The sequence below is a fragment of the Chelonia mydas genome, chromosome 9 (assembly GCF_015237465.2).
Source record: "Chelonia mydas isolate rCheMyd1 chromosome 9, rCheMyd1.pri.v2, whole genome shotgun sequence".
Lineage (NCBI taxonomy): Eukaryota > Metazoa > Chordata > Testudines > Cheloniidae > Chelonia > Chelonia mydas.
Window position 1 is genome coordinate 24740884 of NC_057855.1, and position 16963 is coordinate 24757846.

Sequence of the window (16963 nt, forward strand, 5' to 3'; positions counted from 1 at the left end):
GTTAGTTTATTAGCAGTTGATTTTTTAAGTATCCTTTAGAAGCTTGAAGATGAAATCTACATCCTTGCCAAAATTGTTTTTTCTTCAATCATTTTCAAGCTCTGGGTTTGTTACTGTGAGTTTACACATGAGAGCTATGAGCTGGCATTGTGTATTCTTAATTTTTTTATTCAAAGGAAAAAAAGCAGGAAGCATTTGTTTTGGAAAGAAAAAAGCATTTGTTTTGTATATAAGGAAAACATGGACTTTGCAAACAGATGTAAAAGGGGAAAAGTAGGTCAAATTTTGAATCTAAGAACCTTGACATTGTCCTTTAAAATTAACTTTACAAAATTATAAACCTGGATTATATGCGGAAAATGGTGGGCGAGGCTGGAATCTTAGTTATTTTTTATATTCCTAGATTAAAATATAAACGTTCACATGTAGTATGTTTTGATTCTTGAAGTTACTCAGCACAAATCCACTCGGCCTGAGTTTGATATCTGATATACTGGGGTGAATCCAGTGGACTTCGGTGTAAAACCTGGGCAAATGAAATGCAGACCCAGCTCAGTGTGCCAAACAGGTGACACACACGAGCATCTGAATAGTTCCAGAAAGTCTGTAATTTTGTGGTATTGATGTCTGAGACCTTTTTGTTCCTGATCCAGAGCTCTCACCCAGTCTGAAACATCTGAGCGGCACTTTTCGTTCTGCAAATACTCCATTCAGACACCTCCATGGCTCCAGGGCTTTGCCATACCCCCTGCACCCTTGCTCCATGTTCGGTGCTTTTGGCAGTGCAGAGCAGCAGTTCAGCACTCCTGTCTTACCCACTGCAATCCGAAAGCCAGATTAGCCCCTTCATACTGTTCCAGTAATATAAAAAAGCTCTTCACCTGGCAGGAATGGCCCCTCAGGGAATAAGGGGTTTCTTCAGATAGTGAAGAGCTGCCCTCTTTTCAGTTCCCTTTTCCGTTCTTGATGCAGGAAGCATGCCTGGACCATATCGGTGGCAGAAGGCATGGCCAGAGTGTGCCTGCATTCTGGTTATTCTTGGCTATGGACTGGCACCCTACAGAGCCATTGCAGCCACTCTTAAATTAGAGCAGGCTTAGCCAGGCTCCTGGCAAGGGAAAGTCTATAGCCGTAAGCCATCTTTGCCCTACTTCCCTGCATTCTTGGAAGAAACAGAATCTGGTCCCTAGCTTTTAAAAGCTGATTCTGGGGGAGCAGTGAGCAAAATGAAAACAAAGTTTGCCATCCCCCTGTATTCCTCCTTCAAATAGGTCATTAGGGAGGAATGGGAAAATCCCAATAAAGAATAAGACTTAGTTAGCAAGCCCTGAAATTCTGCAGAGTCCTAGAATTCAAAGGTTCTCTCTTCTTCTGCCTGAAGGCTGTTGCAGTGTGGGCATCCCTGGTAGAGGATGTGGTAATTCCTGAAGACTCTACAGGCAGCTAGATAGAAGACACCCTTAGAAGGGACTTCAAAGCTTCTTCAGTGTTCTGTGAAGCAACAACGTGCTAGAGACACAGTGATCTGGTGTGATCCTCATAAATGGGCCACATCACAAAAGTGAATAAGCTAAGTTATCAGCAGATAGACAGCTCAGAATGGTCCATGAACCAAGCTGATATCCAGGGAGCTAGGCCACCTCGAAACAGACCTATTCATGTTCAGCCAGAACACAAAGGTGAGGTTATTCTTCACCAGGGAACCGACTAAATGTCACTGGAAATAGACTGTGACACACATAGACATAAATGACTGAATCAGCCTCTCTCCGCTTTCTCCTTCTTTCAGTACTAGGAAGAGTGATTCAGAAGATTGGAATGACTGTGGCCTTCTCCTTTTTAATCACCCTCAATTTGCTTAGAAGGCTGTGATTCTCAGAGCTAGTGGAGCTGTTGCACAGGCAGGATGTACTCCATGGTCCAGCAGGCAAGCTCTCCTGTTCTCTGACCCACTTTTGTATCTCTGTCCAGATTACGGAACCTCACAGTTTGGGTAATGAATGACAAGCGTTAAACAAGATGGAATACTCCTCCACAGTTATAGACTCTCTTAGTTTTGTGCAAGTTTTCCATCCTCTTGGCCTATGTAAGAATTTGGATAAAATTCTCCTACCAGCATCGGGATGGATCAGCCCTGAAAACTAAACAGTCCAGGCCCTCTGGATTTCTGCTAGATGGCCTAGATTTGGGCCTAAATCCTCCCATCATCATACCTCGCACTGCATTGTTAAAATGTGTCTAACACAGACTCTTCCAAGTCTTGTGAGAGACCAGCTGAGCCTGACGGCAGTACCTCAATCCAAAACAACCATTAGGCCAATTTTCTGAATTTGGGTTCTGACTACAGTGCTACAGGTGTCATCCTTGTGAACTGACGTCATCCAGTTCCTTTTATTTCCTTTCCGTAAAGACATGCTCCCTGGTCACAATCACATCTCCTCTACTCTTGAAAGACACTGAACATACTGTATCTTCCGTGAGGACTTACTGTATCTCTAGGGTCATACTCCAGAATAATTCACAACTAAGTTTAACTTTTCCTTCCCTACAGAGTAAGGAGCTTTTCTCCTAAAGTTTCAGTGCCTATAAGATAAAGTGTGGCACATGCTGGATGCAAGAAGAGCAACTAAAATGTATCTTCGCAGAACTGTTCTATCTTTATTGTTTCCTCCCACTATAAATGATTGGGCCTGCAGGTACCCTAATCCTCCATAGCTAGCTGGATAAACTGTGGCATCACCAAAGCATATTCAGCCACAGATAAACTTATTCCATAAGGGATCAGAGTCCATTCAACATGTTCTGTGGTGGCCTGTGGGGACAAAGGGCATTAGCCATTACAGAGGAAATCTGTAATGCTATCACCATCTGGTTATCCATCACTACGTTAATAAAACACTAAAAGCTGGACCTCATTCCTCTGCAGAAACATCCTTTGCTAGGAAGATGCTCTGGGGCAGTGGTCCCAAAATAGATGAAGACTGCTAATTTACAGAAAAGGGGAGCTTTCTTCTAGTATTCTACTTATCTCTCCCTCCCTACTAATTTTCCCCTATTGATCACTCCTTCCCAGATGCCTTACACTGGGGGAAAGATCAAGGTCCAGAATGGAAAATTTGTTCCTTGATGATTTTCTTTCTGGCACTGATCTCTCCCTTCAGTCTGCCTCACCCAATGTAAGTTACTTAGGAATCTTTACAGTGGCCTCTTCAGGGTCCACGTACATAGTTGACATAATCGAATAAGGTTTTGTCACGGTTATTTTTAGTAAAAGTCACAGACAGATCGCAGGCAATAAACAAAAATTCACGGAAGTCTGCAACTGTGACTTTTAATAAAAGTAACGGGGGGGTAGGGGTGGGGGCGAGTGCGATTACAACAAATGAAGCCCAAGCCTTGCATGGAGGTGGGGGGGGACTGAGAGCCTGAGCTATGCCTCATGGGGAGGGCTCCAGCCACAGCCATGTGGCTGACAGCTCCAGAGCCCCCGCCTACAGTGCCTCAAAGCTCCAGGCGCCCACCACCTGCAGTGGCTCATAGCTCCAGGGCCAGCGGCTCAGAGCTTTGGGGCCCCCATCGCCTGCAGCGGCTCCAGACTCCAGGGGAAGAGACTCGGAGCTCCACGGCCCCTGCCATCTGTGGCAGCTCAGAGCTCCAGGGCCAGCGGCTCAGAGCTCCAAGGGCACAGGGTTGAAGCTGAAGCAGAAAATGTCCCGGAGGTCTCTGAAAGTCATGGAATCCGTGACTTCCATGACCTCCATGATAAAATCTTATCCTTAGTTATAGTCTATCTGCTACTAAGGATCTCACGTATCTGTACAGCCTTGGAAGTACTTATCTTGAGCAAGGATGGAAGGGATGTGGCAAAGACACGTACATGTGTGAAGTGCCTATGGTATTTGTAGAAAAAGAGGTTCAGCCCCAATTTTTCAGCCTAGGGGAGAGGTCAGTCCCAGAAAGGAAATAATCAGGTTACAAATTGTCCGTATTTCATTACAGAAAGCAAAGAACAGCAGGCTGCTGAACTGAACCCAACAAAGGCTCATTGCAGCAAAATACTGTGGCTAAATGATTCTTCACTAACTTTACTAGAATTACACCGAGGTTGAATTTGGCCCTGTATATTTTGCTGTGTTCTCTACAGAAAGAAATCAAATATGGATCAGTTCAATCAGTATGTGAAGATACTTTCAACTTAATATGTTTGGTCTTGAGAACATTAGGAATGTTTTCATTGTTATAATTCGGGGACTGATCCTGCATTGCCTGTGCACTATAAACCCCAATGCTGGGAGTTTTGAATGCCCAATAAATGAGGGACCAGGCCCTTACTCTTTGGGGTTTTTTTTCTAGTTGTACCTTATTTCTGTTGAATGTTAGAAACTGTAATTCGTAAAAGGTCAATTTCCTGCTGTACATATCCAGCCCTAAGTTAGGTAAAAGTGTAGCTGAAGTTAACAGGGGTCTTACTTATGTAAGCAATGAGTAATGGAGGCAGGATTCAGCCTATATAGTTGTAGAAATGTAACCAGAATTTGATAAGCTAATGTAGAAACATGTGAAATATATTCTTTCATGGAATTCAAAATCTTGTTTTCTTATGAATGCAGAAGTTTAGAAAGTTAAATGTTGTTAGAGACTCACAAATTAAATCTGAAATTGCACATAAACTGTTACCAAAAACATTACGCATGGGGTCCAACTATCTGATGTTTTACTCAGAGTTCTTATAAACATGCCTCTTGTTTCCAGATATATTATGTTGTTTAACAGAGCTGTTTTGTTCTGTCTTTATTACCATGCTTCTTTATAGTACAAATCTGAATAGGAACACAACTGAAGGTAATGCCACATGTACAAAATATGGTACCTCATTGACATTATTTACAACAAATATTACATCAGGTGTCTGATGTAATAGACATTCAAAGGAAGCTTCAATGAAGTGCCTACAACTATATTTTCCCATTTATTCATATCACACAAATAATTTTTACTAAACCTGCACAACCCCATAATTAAGTCTTATCACAATTGTAACTAATTTTACATTCTCCATTTGTCTGTCTAAAGGCAAAATAGTTGTTAGCAGATAGTAAACAAAACATGTATAACGAATGTGCTTTTTATTTGATTTAGCAGATAGCAACAATGGTACAAGCATGAACCAAACAAACTGGAAAGAACATATCTTTTCATCCCCTGAGCAAGCTGCACCTTCTTCAAATTCTGCATCTCTGCATAAAAAAGCTCCTTCCCAGAGTGACGCCAGAATTGGCAGTTCTACAGAATCACCTGTACATGAACATGCAGAAAGCTTCAATTTTGTAAGTGGGATAGCTGAGACAAATCACTCCACAGAATATCAGAAAAGTCACCTTTCCAATGAACCTGTTCAGATAAGGCAGGATTCAGTTTTTGACCTTGGTACAGAAAAAATACAAGATACAAATTACACAGATGAAAAGAAAGAGGAGGAGACTGGAGGGTGTAAAGAGGAGAAAAAAACACCAGCAGGAAGTTGTCTTTCTGCAAAGGAACAGGAGTTTGAAAATAATAAATATGATGTCATTATGAGCAGTACTGTAACCACTTTTTCACTGACTGATATGTCTTCCACCATCTGTTCTGACATCTACGATTTACACTCGACTGCAGCTCTGCAAGATAGTGATGTTTCTCGTCTCATAGATGAGGTTTCTTTAACAAACGAGAGTGAGATGAGCAGTTCTGTCTCAGCACTGATTGGACAGTTTGATGTTACAGATGACCGAACTAATCTGACTGTGGTTTCAAGTCTTCATGGCACCAGCAACCAAACCTTCAGTGTGGTGTCGGCACACCCACACATGTTTACTGTTGATCTAAGTACCCCTCTTAAACAAAACTTTACTAATGTAAAATCTGTTGAATCTCCATTATTCTCAACACCAGATACTGCTATGTTCTCCAGCCCTGAGACAACAGAGTATTCTGTGTATACAATTATCCATGAGGCATCTCTTTCACCAGCCTCTGATCGTAAACCAATAGATGAACCAGCTTGCAAGAAGTCAGACTGCGTGGAAAATAGCCTTCCAGTGTCCCCTTGCACTTCCTCTCTCCATTTGCTAACAGCAAATCCCAAAAGGAAGTGTGGAACAAATTGGGAAACCCTTGAGGACTGCAGTTCCTGCACTTTGGAGGACACAGTAGTTGACCCTCCTGCTTGTATAACCTCAGCAGGCAGCAGTCTTATGGAAGTAGAGGGAGATTCCCAAGACCTCCTGATAACTGCATATGAATTCAAGAGAGAAGATATGAGCCAACTTGCTGCTTCTTTGAAACTGAAGCATAATCAGGACTCAGTATACTACTGTGAGAGAATCTCTGGGAATAATTTAATTAACGAGGACCTTCACAGTGCTGCCCTGGATAATTCAAATAATTTTAGGACTGCAAGAAATCAAAGTTTTCCTTATCCAGCATTTCAGAGTGTTGGCTTTTTGCATAATAATTATCTGCAAACTTCAGATACACGAAATGATTTGTTGTATGTCTCCCAAAGATCCAGACTTAATATGCATTCACCTACACCCAAGAACACTTTGCCCTACCCTCCTACTACAATCGTCAAACAGCCTAGTCCTTGCAAATCCAAGAGCCTGGGAGACTTGACATCAGAGGATATCTCCTGCAATTTTGAAAGCAAGTACAAATACATAAGTAGAAGCTTTATTACATCTGGCATGAGAGACAAGAAAGTTGCAGCTATGAAAACTAAGAGACCACAATCTACAGACACTCTGACAGAACAATTGCGAAAACTGGTGTCCTTTGACCAGGAGGACAACTGTCAAACTTTGTATTCTAAGCAGAATGATGATGATTGCCCCAAGGCATTGGTCAGAAAACTGTCATCCAGAAGTCAAAGCAGAGTACGCAATATTGCTAGTCGTGCTAAGGAAAGACAAGAAGCCAACAAGCAAAAACTTTCTAATGCTAGCAGCATAGCAGGGGTAGTGCTAAGAAACAAACCATCAGTATCAGCTCATGTTATCAACAGGCATTCCACTGGCTCTTACATAGCAAGATACCTGAATGACTTCAGTGGGGAGGATCTGGAAGGTCGGGGTGTACCAGAGGGTGCATGTACTTCTTTGCGCTATGGAGGCAATGACCAGTTTTGTATAGATGATTCCGTTTTGCAGATGGAGCCAAGCAGTGATGATAAACCAGAAATTTATTTCCTTCTGAGACTGTAAATTGTATACATGTACATCTTCAGTGTTTACAAACTATTTCATTGAATGAAGGATTTTTAGCAAGAAGTATAGTCCTTGACTTTTATATTATTTAGAAATGCAATTTTAAGCTAATGATTTAGTCTTGACTTCATGTGCCGTTTCCTGTCAAAGATTATGTAAATAGATTCTGTGATCCTTTCTTATGTATGTATGTATTTTTATTCAGAAATGACAGAGTGAATTATTTGCATGCAATAGATCTGAACATTCACAGTGTCATGTATTTGTAATGCATGTAAATTTTAAGAATAGAGTTCTGCACTTCTGTGCACATCAGCAGAGCTCAGCAATTCATTCAATAAATATATTGCTTTTCCCCCTAAACCTTTTAGCTGCTTGCAGAGAGAATTTTAGGAGACCACCTTTTTGGACACCATCTTGGAATTGCTACTTAGGATAATGCTTTCTGCCATTAGTAGTCAATGGGACTATTGACGGTGGGAATCACTAACACCAATAATAGGTGTTTTCAGGATTAGATGCTTCATTCATAAAGCTGTTTTCTATCTTAATTGTATTTACATGTTTGTTAATGTTGATTTTAAGCCTTTCCATACATGAAATACAGATTTGTAGCATTAGGATTCATTCAAATTTGCAAGTAACTTGTAGATCGTCTTCCGCTCTTTAAATGAAATAGAATGGTAACTTTTTCTTCCTCTTGTTGAGTGCTTATTTCAGGATGGGAGTGTGGTGAACAGGAATGTTCTTATACATAGACTTCTTCCAGCATTCCTGTTCATCCTGTTCCCATCCTGAAATGAGCATTCAACAAGTGGAAGAAAATCTTGCTTTCCAAATATTTTGTTATGTATTTTTGATATTGGCTGTATATGTAACTTGAATACGGTAGCAGAGATGTTTTCTATGTTTGTAGTTATATGCTAAATTGTTGATTGTCAGTATAGTAGTTACTGCATACATATCAGGATAAGTAGTTTGGCTTCCATCATCACATGGTTTTGAGAAAAGGGCTTTTTCTGCATTGTGTTGAAAACCAAGTGAGTGAATTACAAAAATACACAAAACTTCCCTGAAGGGAGCAAGATAGCTTTATTTTGGGTTTAAGGTATAATTTGCTGTCACTGTGAACACATTTTTCATGATATGTAAAGGACCTTTTACCACTTTTCTTTTGTAATACAGGATATTATTATTCATGGAGACATCATTAAAATAGATTTTTATGCACCTGATACATATTTAGTGATGTTACAGCAAATGCAATTACTGTTGAACTTGTGGCAATCAGTGATTGCAGACATTTGTCTTGTCGTGCATTTGCAATAAATCTTTATAAAGGAAAACCCTTCTCATGTCAGGCAGTGGTCATAATTCTAACAAGTAATTTACAACTCAGAACATTCTATTTTCTAAAGGGGAGAAAAGCATCCAATGTTGCTAAATGGTTCTGAAAGGAAGTCATAGTTACTGAGTATTTCTGTAATTACCAGTTAAAAATGACAGTGCCATATTTACCATTTATCTATTCTCTCCCTATAGAAGATTCTCCCAATCCAATATTTTTCAATGGAATGTCCCTACTTTTTGTGTCAAAATGCCCGTTTGTAGATTTTGAATGTTAACTGATACAGTGTGTATTTTTAATAGATCCATTTTTTTGGACTCTCCTGATTGATTTTTTTTAACCAGTCACGTGACAAAAATATTTTGTGCTATATCCCTCAGCTAGAGCAAATCAAATCAGAACATACACACAAGGATAGTAACTATACAGGATAGAATAATGTCCAGTGTAGTCTCCAGCTCTATTAGCTGCTGCTAAATCCCCATGTTCAGTGACAATATTGGGAGCCCTCCAGTCCACTCGTCCACTGCTCTTAAGGTACCCTGCCTGGGTAGACAGGGTTGCGCTGGTGGGGCTTGAGCTAGCAGACTAAAAATAGCAGCTGGAAGTTGTGGCTCTGGTGAAGACTCGGGGTAGCCATCTGAGCTCAGACCTAGGGCTGGGTGGGCTTGAGAGCCTGAGTTGCTGCCCAAACCACAACTTTCACCCTGCTATTTTTAGCATGCTAGCTCCAGCCCTGTGTGGAATGTAAAACAGATATTAACTGGCTTTCAGGGGGAGTAGCAGCATAAAAATGCTTCAAGGCAAAAAAATAACAATGGCACATGTTGCCCTTTGGCTTTAGGCTCTGCACTGCAACCGCAAGAGCTAGTCTTTCTATCTGACAATATTTTACTGCTGTTCCCATTGGAGCTAGACAGTATTGGTGTTGGTGAACCTCTTGAATGTATGCAAGGCATTGTCCAAAAAAATTCGGACTAGGATGATAGAATACTGATTTTAATGAATGCAGGATTTTAATGCAGTTGGATGCCTTCTACCAAGCACTAAGATTGCTGTCTGCTCATTCTGATGTTGTTTTACATTTTGTACAGATCCCTCACTCTAGATAAATGCATGAATGCATAATGCATAACGCAACTTCATGTAAATTTGTCTCACTTCAGTGTTAATTTCCTAGGGAACAGATATGCTATTTCAAAGCATTCATTAATATTATGACTCTGGAGCTTGTGCAAAATATGTGAATGAAAAACAGGAAGCCCTTGAATAGTACTTAATATGCCAACTGCTTGGGAAAAAATGTTTATTTTGTGAGATTAAGTAGGTCACTTGTTTTTCTTTGTCATTATTTTTGCATTAAAAACCACATATTGCCGTGATCATACAATGTATCAAGAACAAAACTAATGATAAAAAGGTGTTAACAGTCAGTTTCAGTGTTTACAAATGCAGCAAGGGCAGAAATAATCTTGCACTAGCCACGAGCTTGATATATGTGACTTTGACTATCCTATGCAGAATTGTTCTTTAGTGATGTTCACTTGGATATAGGGAAATGTTAACAGGCTTTTTTCTAACTATAGAATGCTTTTACAAATGGAGTGGAAATCTTACACTGGGATCTGAATTCCCTGGAACTTTGGATCCAGATCCAGAGATTGGGCTTATCCCAGTAAGAGAGATCCATTTTGGATTGATTGATCCAAACTTCCTAACTTTGGGGAGGTTCAGAAACAGATCAAAACTCTAAGCCTTTTGCCCAGCTTTAGTCTACCAATAGATGCTAACCCTGGTACTATTAACAGGGCCAGCAATTTCCTCTACACTATTTGCAGAGCAAGATACTACTCAGCATAAGTAAAGGTGGCAGAATCTGCCTTGGTGCCTCCTGAGAAATAGTTTCAGCTTTCAAGTCACACTAACTGTGTGGCTTAACAATATTGACCATTGACGTGACCATTGACTGAGCGATAGGGTGAACAAGTGGTGTGACTGCTCTGCCATTTTGGGTATCCTTTGGCATTGCGTGTCACAAATGCTCACAAAACTATTTCTTGTCCTCATTAGTAGGACCTGAAAACTCTTTCTGTATAGCTCATCCGGGGGACATACAGGGAGGAGAGACTTATGGGGGAACAGGCCTTCAGTTATGTGTACATGTGATAATTGCAGCTCAGTTTGGGAAATGAAATTAATGCCTGTTGGTAAAACATATGCAGTGAAGACTCAGGCTGAGATCCTTGGCTCAGTGTTTTTTCTGTTTATGTGGAATCTCACTGAGAGATGCAATATGTTACAGAGCCTCCATTTTGATGACAAAATAGTTCTGTGTGCCAGAATCCATAAGTGCCTGAATGCTTTTTTCCCTTAAATGCTTTGTGCCTTCAAAGGTCTTGTCACAATATGTAGGACAGGTGAAGAGGGAAGAATTACACACATCCACTGTCATAAATTCCTGTTCTTGAATAACGTTTGGTGTTGTGTGGGTCTGGGAGGTAGGAGCTGATAAAAAGACTGTTTTAGGTCTATTTGACTAAGCAGTACCCTATGAGAAAGAGGTTTTTAGGTCAGTAAAGCCTTCAGTCTGGAAAGATGGTGTTTTCAGAAATTGATTGAAATAGATTTGCTGCTTGAAAGTGAAGTACATACATAGAACTACAACTCCATGACAAAGCTATCCTCCCCAAACAGGATTTGCAAGCCCCATGCCCTGACACACCTCAGCTTGTCTAAATGTACAGTACTAACAGCCAGCTATCCAAAAGGGCCTTGCTACAGATGTTTGTTACTTCCTCAAGGCATTTTTAAGAACAGAAGGAAGTATTTACAGTTTACATACTTAGAATTAGAGAGGGGTCTGAACCAAAATCCCAGATCATACCCTTTAGTGGATTGTTCCTTTCTCCAAAAAATTGTGGTAGAAAAATAGGTCTATAATAAGAGTAAATACTGTACATGATAAGAAAACAGTATTAATTTTTAGAGTGTCTGAAACCAATTCAATATTTTATTATTATGACAAACACCCCTCCTTTGTTAGGCTCAGTCCTTTTCCTTCTGCCGGTTGCTGAGTCCCATCTGATTCCTTTTAATTTGGGAGGAATTGAAGGAGCTAAGCCTCTGGTCCTCAATGTCCAGCAAGGTTGGGCCCTTAATGAAGTTATTATGTTGGTGGATAATGGAGGTAAAAACATAGACCATGATCTGGCAAAGCACTTAACCACGTGTCTAGTCTAATAGAAGTCAGTTTGACTACTTACGTGCTTAAAGTTAAACGTGGATAAATGTATTGCAGGATTGGGAGCCTTTCTGTAAGTGTTAGACAGAGATGCTTGAAATCTGAGATTAAACTTCGATTCCCTTTCCACTGTATAAGCCATTTGCATAAATGATGATTTCCCCATTGCTCATCATTATGCATAATGGTGTGAATGATGAGCTTTTAAATAGCAAGGACCTCAGGCAACGACAAAAGATAGAAGTGAAAGCTAAAGAAAATGCTTGTGTGACATAGTATTTCTGTGTGCTAAATGAGAGTTTAAGATACAGTAGTATGTGTGTTGAATAAGGGTCATACAGGAAAGTCAGCTGATAAACTGAGATAATCCTTTATTTTTAAAGATGTATTGCAATATAGTAGGTTTTATGTTGGGTTCTATTCTAATTTTTAAACAATTTCACAGATGTCTAGAAATACCCACTATATATATATATATATATATATATATATGTATGCTTTTGTAATTTGCTCACTTAACTGAGTCAGATTCATGTTTTCCCACAAAAAGGAATGCAAGTTATGGAGGAGCATTAGATTTTGGTGATGAAAACTACAATTACTGTAAAATATCAGGCTGTCTTGCCAACAGCAATGTTGCCTTCTTATTTATAGGTGTTAGGCCAAATTCATCCCTGCTGTAACTCGATGGAGCTCCTCAGTGGAGTTCTCAAGGGATAGATTTAGCTCATGATGTGTAAGCTTTTCATCATTTTGGACATCTTATCTCTTATGTACTGACCATTGTTGTTTGTTCTCTTTGCTATGAAATCCTGACTCAAGTATCCAAAACTTGAATCCACAGACGATGGTATATTTATATTGTATTTTATGTTTGCTCCACTTTACCTTGCTGTATCTACACCATGCTATTTGTTATGTAATGAAAGGGCCGGATCATCAGCTAGTGTAAATTTATGTAGCTCCAGTTACTTCAGTGAATTACAGCAGTTTAGGATCTGGCTCTAAATTGCACACATCTTAATCCTTAAACTCTAAAGTAAATATTGCAATGTTACCAAATGACTTAATGCAAATTTAAATAGATAGAACTGCATCCTGCCCTCCACTAGTAATCACTGCAATACATATGAAAATTGCCCATTTAGCCTGCATATAACTTCAAAAAGGGAAACTACACAAAAATGAGGAAACTAATTAAACAGAAATTAAAAGGAACAGTTCACAAGAGTGAAACTGTTTAAGAACACCATAACAGAGGCTCAAACCAAATAAAAAAAAATCAGTAAGAGGACCAAAAAAACCCATGGTTAAACAACAGAGTAAAAGAGGTGATTAGAGGCAAAAAGGCATTCTGTAAAAATGGGAAGCCAAATTCTACTGAAGAAAATAGAAAGGAGCATAAACTCTGGCAAGTCAAATAGAAAAATATAATGAGGCAGGCCAAAAAAGAATGTAAAGACCAACTAGAAAAAGACACACAAACTAAAAGCAAACATTTTTTTAAATACATGAGAAGCAGGAAGCCTGCCAAACAATCAATGGGGCCACTAGATGATCAAGGTGCTAAAGGAGCATTCGGGGATGACAAGGCTGTTGCAGAGAAACTAAATTAATTCTTTGCATTGATCTTCATTGCAGAGGATGTGAGGGAGATTCCCTCACCTGAGCCATTCTTTTTAGGTGACAAATGTGAGGAACTATCCGAGACTGAGGTGTCGATAGAGGAGGTTTTGGAACAAACTGATAAGTTAAATACTAAGAAGTCAGCCGGACCAGATGGTTCTGAAGGAACTCAAATATGAAATTGCAAAACTATAAAGTATGGCATGTAACTATCACTTAAATCAGCCTCTGTACTAGATGACAGGAAGATAACTAATGCTGATATTTTAAAAAAGGTTCCAGAGGCGATCCTGGCAATTACAGGCTGGTAAGCCTAACTTCAGTGCCATGTAAATAGGTTGAAACTATAAAGAACATAATTATCACACAAATAAACAAACAGGATATGCTGGGAAAGAGTCAGTACGGCTTTTGCAAAAGGAAATCGTGCCTCACCAATCTATTAGAATTATGTGAGGGGGTCAACAAGCATGTGGACAAGGATGTTCCAGTGGATATAGTGTACTTGGACTTTCAGAAAGCCTTTGACAAGATTCCACCCCAAAAGCTCTTAAGAAAAGTAAGCTGTCATGGATAAGAGGCAGGTCCTCTTTCGGATCAGCAATTGGTTAAAAGACAGGAAACAAAGGGTAGGAGTAAATGGTCAGTTTTTGCAGTGTAGAGAGGTAAATAGCAAAATCCTCCAAGGATCTATACTGGGACCAGTGCTGTTCAACATATTCATAAATGATCTGGAAAAAGTGGTAAACAGTGAGATGGCAAAGTTTGCAGCTGACACAAATTGCTTAAGAAACTTACATCCAAAGCTGACTGTGAAGAGTTACAAAGGAATCTCACAAAACCGGGTGACTGGGCAACCAAATCACAGATGAAATTCAGTGTTGATAAGTGCAAAGTAATACACATTGGAAAACATAATCCGAACTATACGTACAAAATGATGGGGTCTAAATTAGTTGCTTTCACTCCAGATAGTGTTTTCACTCTAAAAACATCTGCTCAATGTGCAGCGGCAGTCAAAAAAACTAACAGAATATTAGGAACCATTAGAAAAGAGATAGATAATAAAACAGAAAAGATCATAATGCCAGTATATAAATCCATGGTATATCCACACCTTGAATACTGTGTGCAGTTCTGGTCACCCCATCTCAAAAAAGATATATTAGAACTGGAAAAAGTACAGAGAAGGCAACAATAGTGATTAGGGTATGGAACAATTCTCATCTGAGGAAAGATCAAAATGAGACAATTAAGGGGGATATGACAGAGGTCGGTAAAGCCATGAATGGTGTGAAGACAGTGAATAAGGAAGTGTTATTTACCCCTTCATCTAACACAAGAACCAGGGGCCACCCAATAATATTAATAGGCAGCAGGTTTAAAACAAACATAAGGAAGTACTTCACACAACACACAGTAAACTTTGGAACGTGTTGCCCAGGCGTGTTGTGAAGGCTAAAAGTATAACTAGGGTCAAAAAAGAAATTCTGTAAGTTCGTGGAGCACAGTTCCATCAATGGCTATTAGCAAAGATGGTCAGGGATGCAACCTCATGCTGTGTGTGTCCCTAAAGCTCGGATTGCTAGAAGCTAGGACTACACGATGGGTATATCACTCAATAAATTGCCCTGTTCTGTTCACTCCCTCTGAGGCAACTGGCACCAGCTAGTGTCAGAAGACAGGACACTGGGCTAGATGGACCATTGGTCTGACTCAGTAGGGCCGTTCTTATGTCCTTATAAAATGAAATGCTGAAAGCACTCACTCTCGCTCTCCCCCATCACTCTCCCTTTCTTTTAATATGACTACAGAGTTATTTACATTTATGCATATTTATTTAAATATAGACAATGTAATGCTTATTTAGACTGTACTGGGCTTTGCGGAAAGAAATGGTGAACTAGAACCAGGACTTTTGTGCACAAGTCACTGTTGCCAACTCTCGGGCTTTAACTAGGATTTTAGCCCCTGCTGGAGCCTGTAGCAATGAGGAGAACTGCTCCAACCCTTGATTTTCAGCCTGGCCCCAGCCTTTTCCATTTCCCCCTCCTGGGGAAGAGCAGCCAATCAGAGGTGGACAGGTGGGGAGAGCTCCCCCGCCTCCTGTCAGGTAGGGTGACCAGATGTCCCGATTTTAAAGGGAGAGTCCTGACATTTGGGGCTTTTTCTTATATAGGTGCCTATAGCCCTCCACCCCCCGTCCCGATTTTTCACACTTGCTATCTGGTCACCCTCCTGTCAGGAGACAGAAGGGAGTTTGAGTAGGAGGGAGCAGCTGATGCCATTCACACAAGAGGGGAGGGGAGAACAAGAACCCAGCACAGCACCTGAGGGCAGCTCTGCCTCATTCCCCCCTTCCTGTGACAAATGGGTCAGCCTGCTCTGTGCTCCTGCCCCACCTTGCTTGCACCTCCATCCCATTCCGTGTTGCAATGCCAGGCCTGAGGAGGGGCAGCAAAGAGCCTGTGGGGCTACCCTCAGCCCCAGGCCTGGGAAGGAGAAGAGGGCCTTGCTGCAGCCTGCCCAGGCCCAGGAGGGGGTGAAGAGCCCCTGCAGCTGCAGGAGGAGCAGAGGTAGGCCGAGGGGCTAGGGACAGAGGTGGGAGAGAACAGATGTGGGGGCTGGGGAGTGCATAATGAATTGGGGTCTGGGGGGATGTAGGTGTGGAGCTGGGGTGGGGGGGCAGAGCATTAATTGACTAGAATGTTTAGCTTTGGGGGGAAGCTGGAAGTTCCCTGCATCAGGCAACACTTTGTACAAACCTGTGTCACCTGATCTCAGCTGGTTCCTGGAGCCAGAGGTCCAGCAAACCACCTTACACTTGTGCACATACATGCCAAAATCACCTTGCACATGTGCACACACATGCATACTCACACTCACATGCACAGGTGCACACTCTCTCTCTCTCTCTCTCCCCCAGGGATGGACAGGGGGAGTTTAAAAAACGAAGGACATGTCTTCACTGCAGAGTTAACTTCAGGTGATCAGCACCCTGGTCTGAGTAGCTGGGTTGGCCTAGCTGGGGTATGAGCAGCCGCCTGCAAAGCCCTACATGAGCTACGGTGTGTCCTCGTGATGCTGCACTCCCCTGCGTGCATCGCTCAGCCCTGTGGTTTCCTGGGCTGCAGTAAGCTGAGCTGCTCTAGGATTCTTTCCTAAGGAATTCTGGGAGAACTTGTCTGTCCGTCTGGGCACACCGAGGAAGTGGAGGAGTCCCAGCACTTGAGTGATTTAGCTGGCCTCTTCACTGCAAAGGGAGCGGGCTACCAGCCCAAGCAAAAGCAGCATCCAAACTTAAAGCTGTTCCTCCATGCAGTTTTTAGTTTAAAGCACCACCACACCTGGGTGGGAAGATTTTATGTGACAGAGATTTCCAATTTTAATTCTCATGTTAATTCTGTGCCACTTATTTTGAATTTGTGATTTGTGCTGGAAAAATCAGAGTAAATCAAATGTGAAAGTAATATAACACGATACAGAACAGCAGCAGTAGGA

General features: G+C 41.1%; 1 protein-coding gene across 3 annotated transcripts in view; it reads left to right on the plus strand.

Moving 5' to 3' along the window:
- Nucleotides 1-9123, plus strand: part of PLCH1 (phospholipase C eta 1) — a 162451-nt gene extending 153328 nt beyond the window's left edge. The window contains exon 25 of one of the 3 annotated variants that reach the window (XM_007057361.3): nucleotides 5140-9123. In XM_007057361.3, coding sequence (XP_007057423.2) covers nucleotides 5140-7244 — 2105 coding nt within the window. In that variant the 3' untranslated portion in view covers nucleotides 7245-9123. The remainder of the gene's footprint in view (nucleotides 1-5139) is intronic. The other 2 variants (XM_027819839.3, XM_027819841.3) reach the window with 2 other exon arrangements.
- Nucleotides 9124-16963: the final 7840 nt, after the last annotated feature.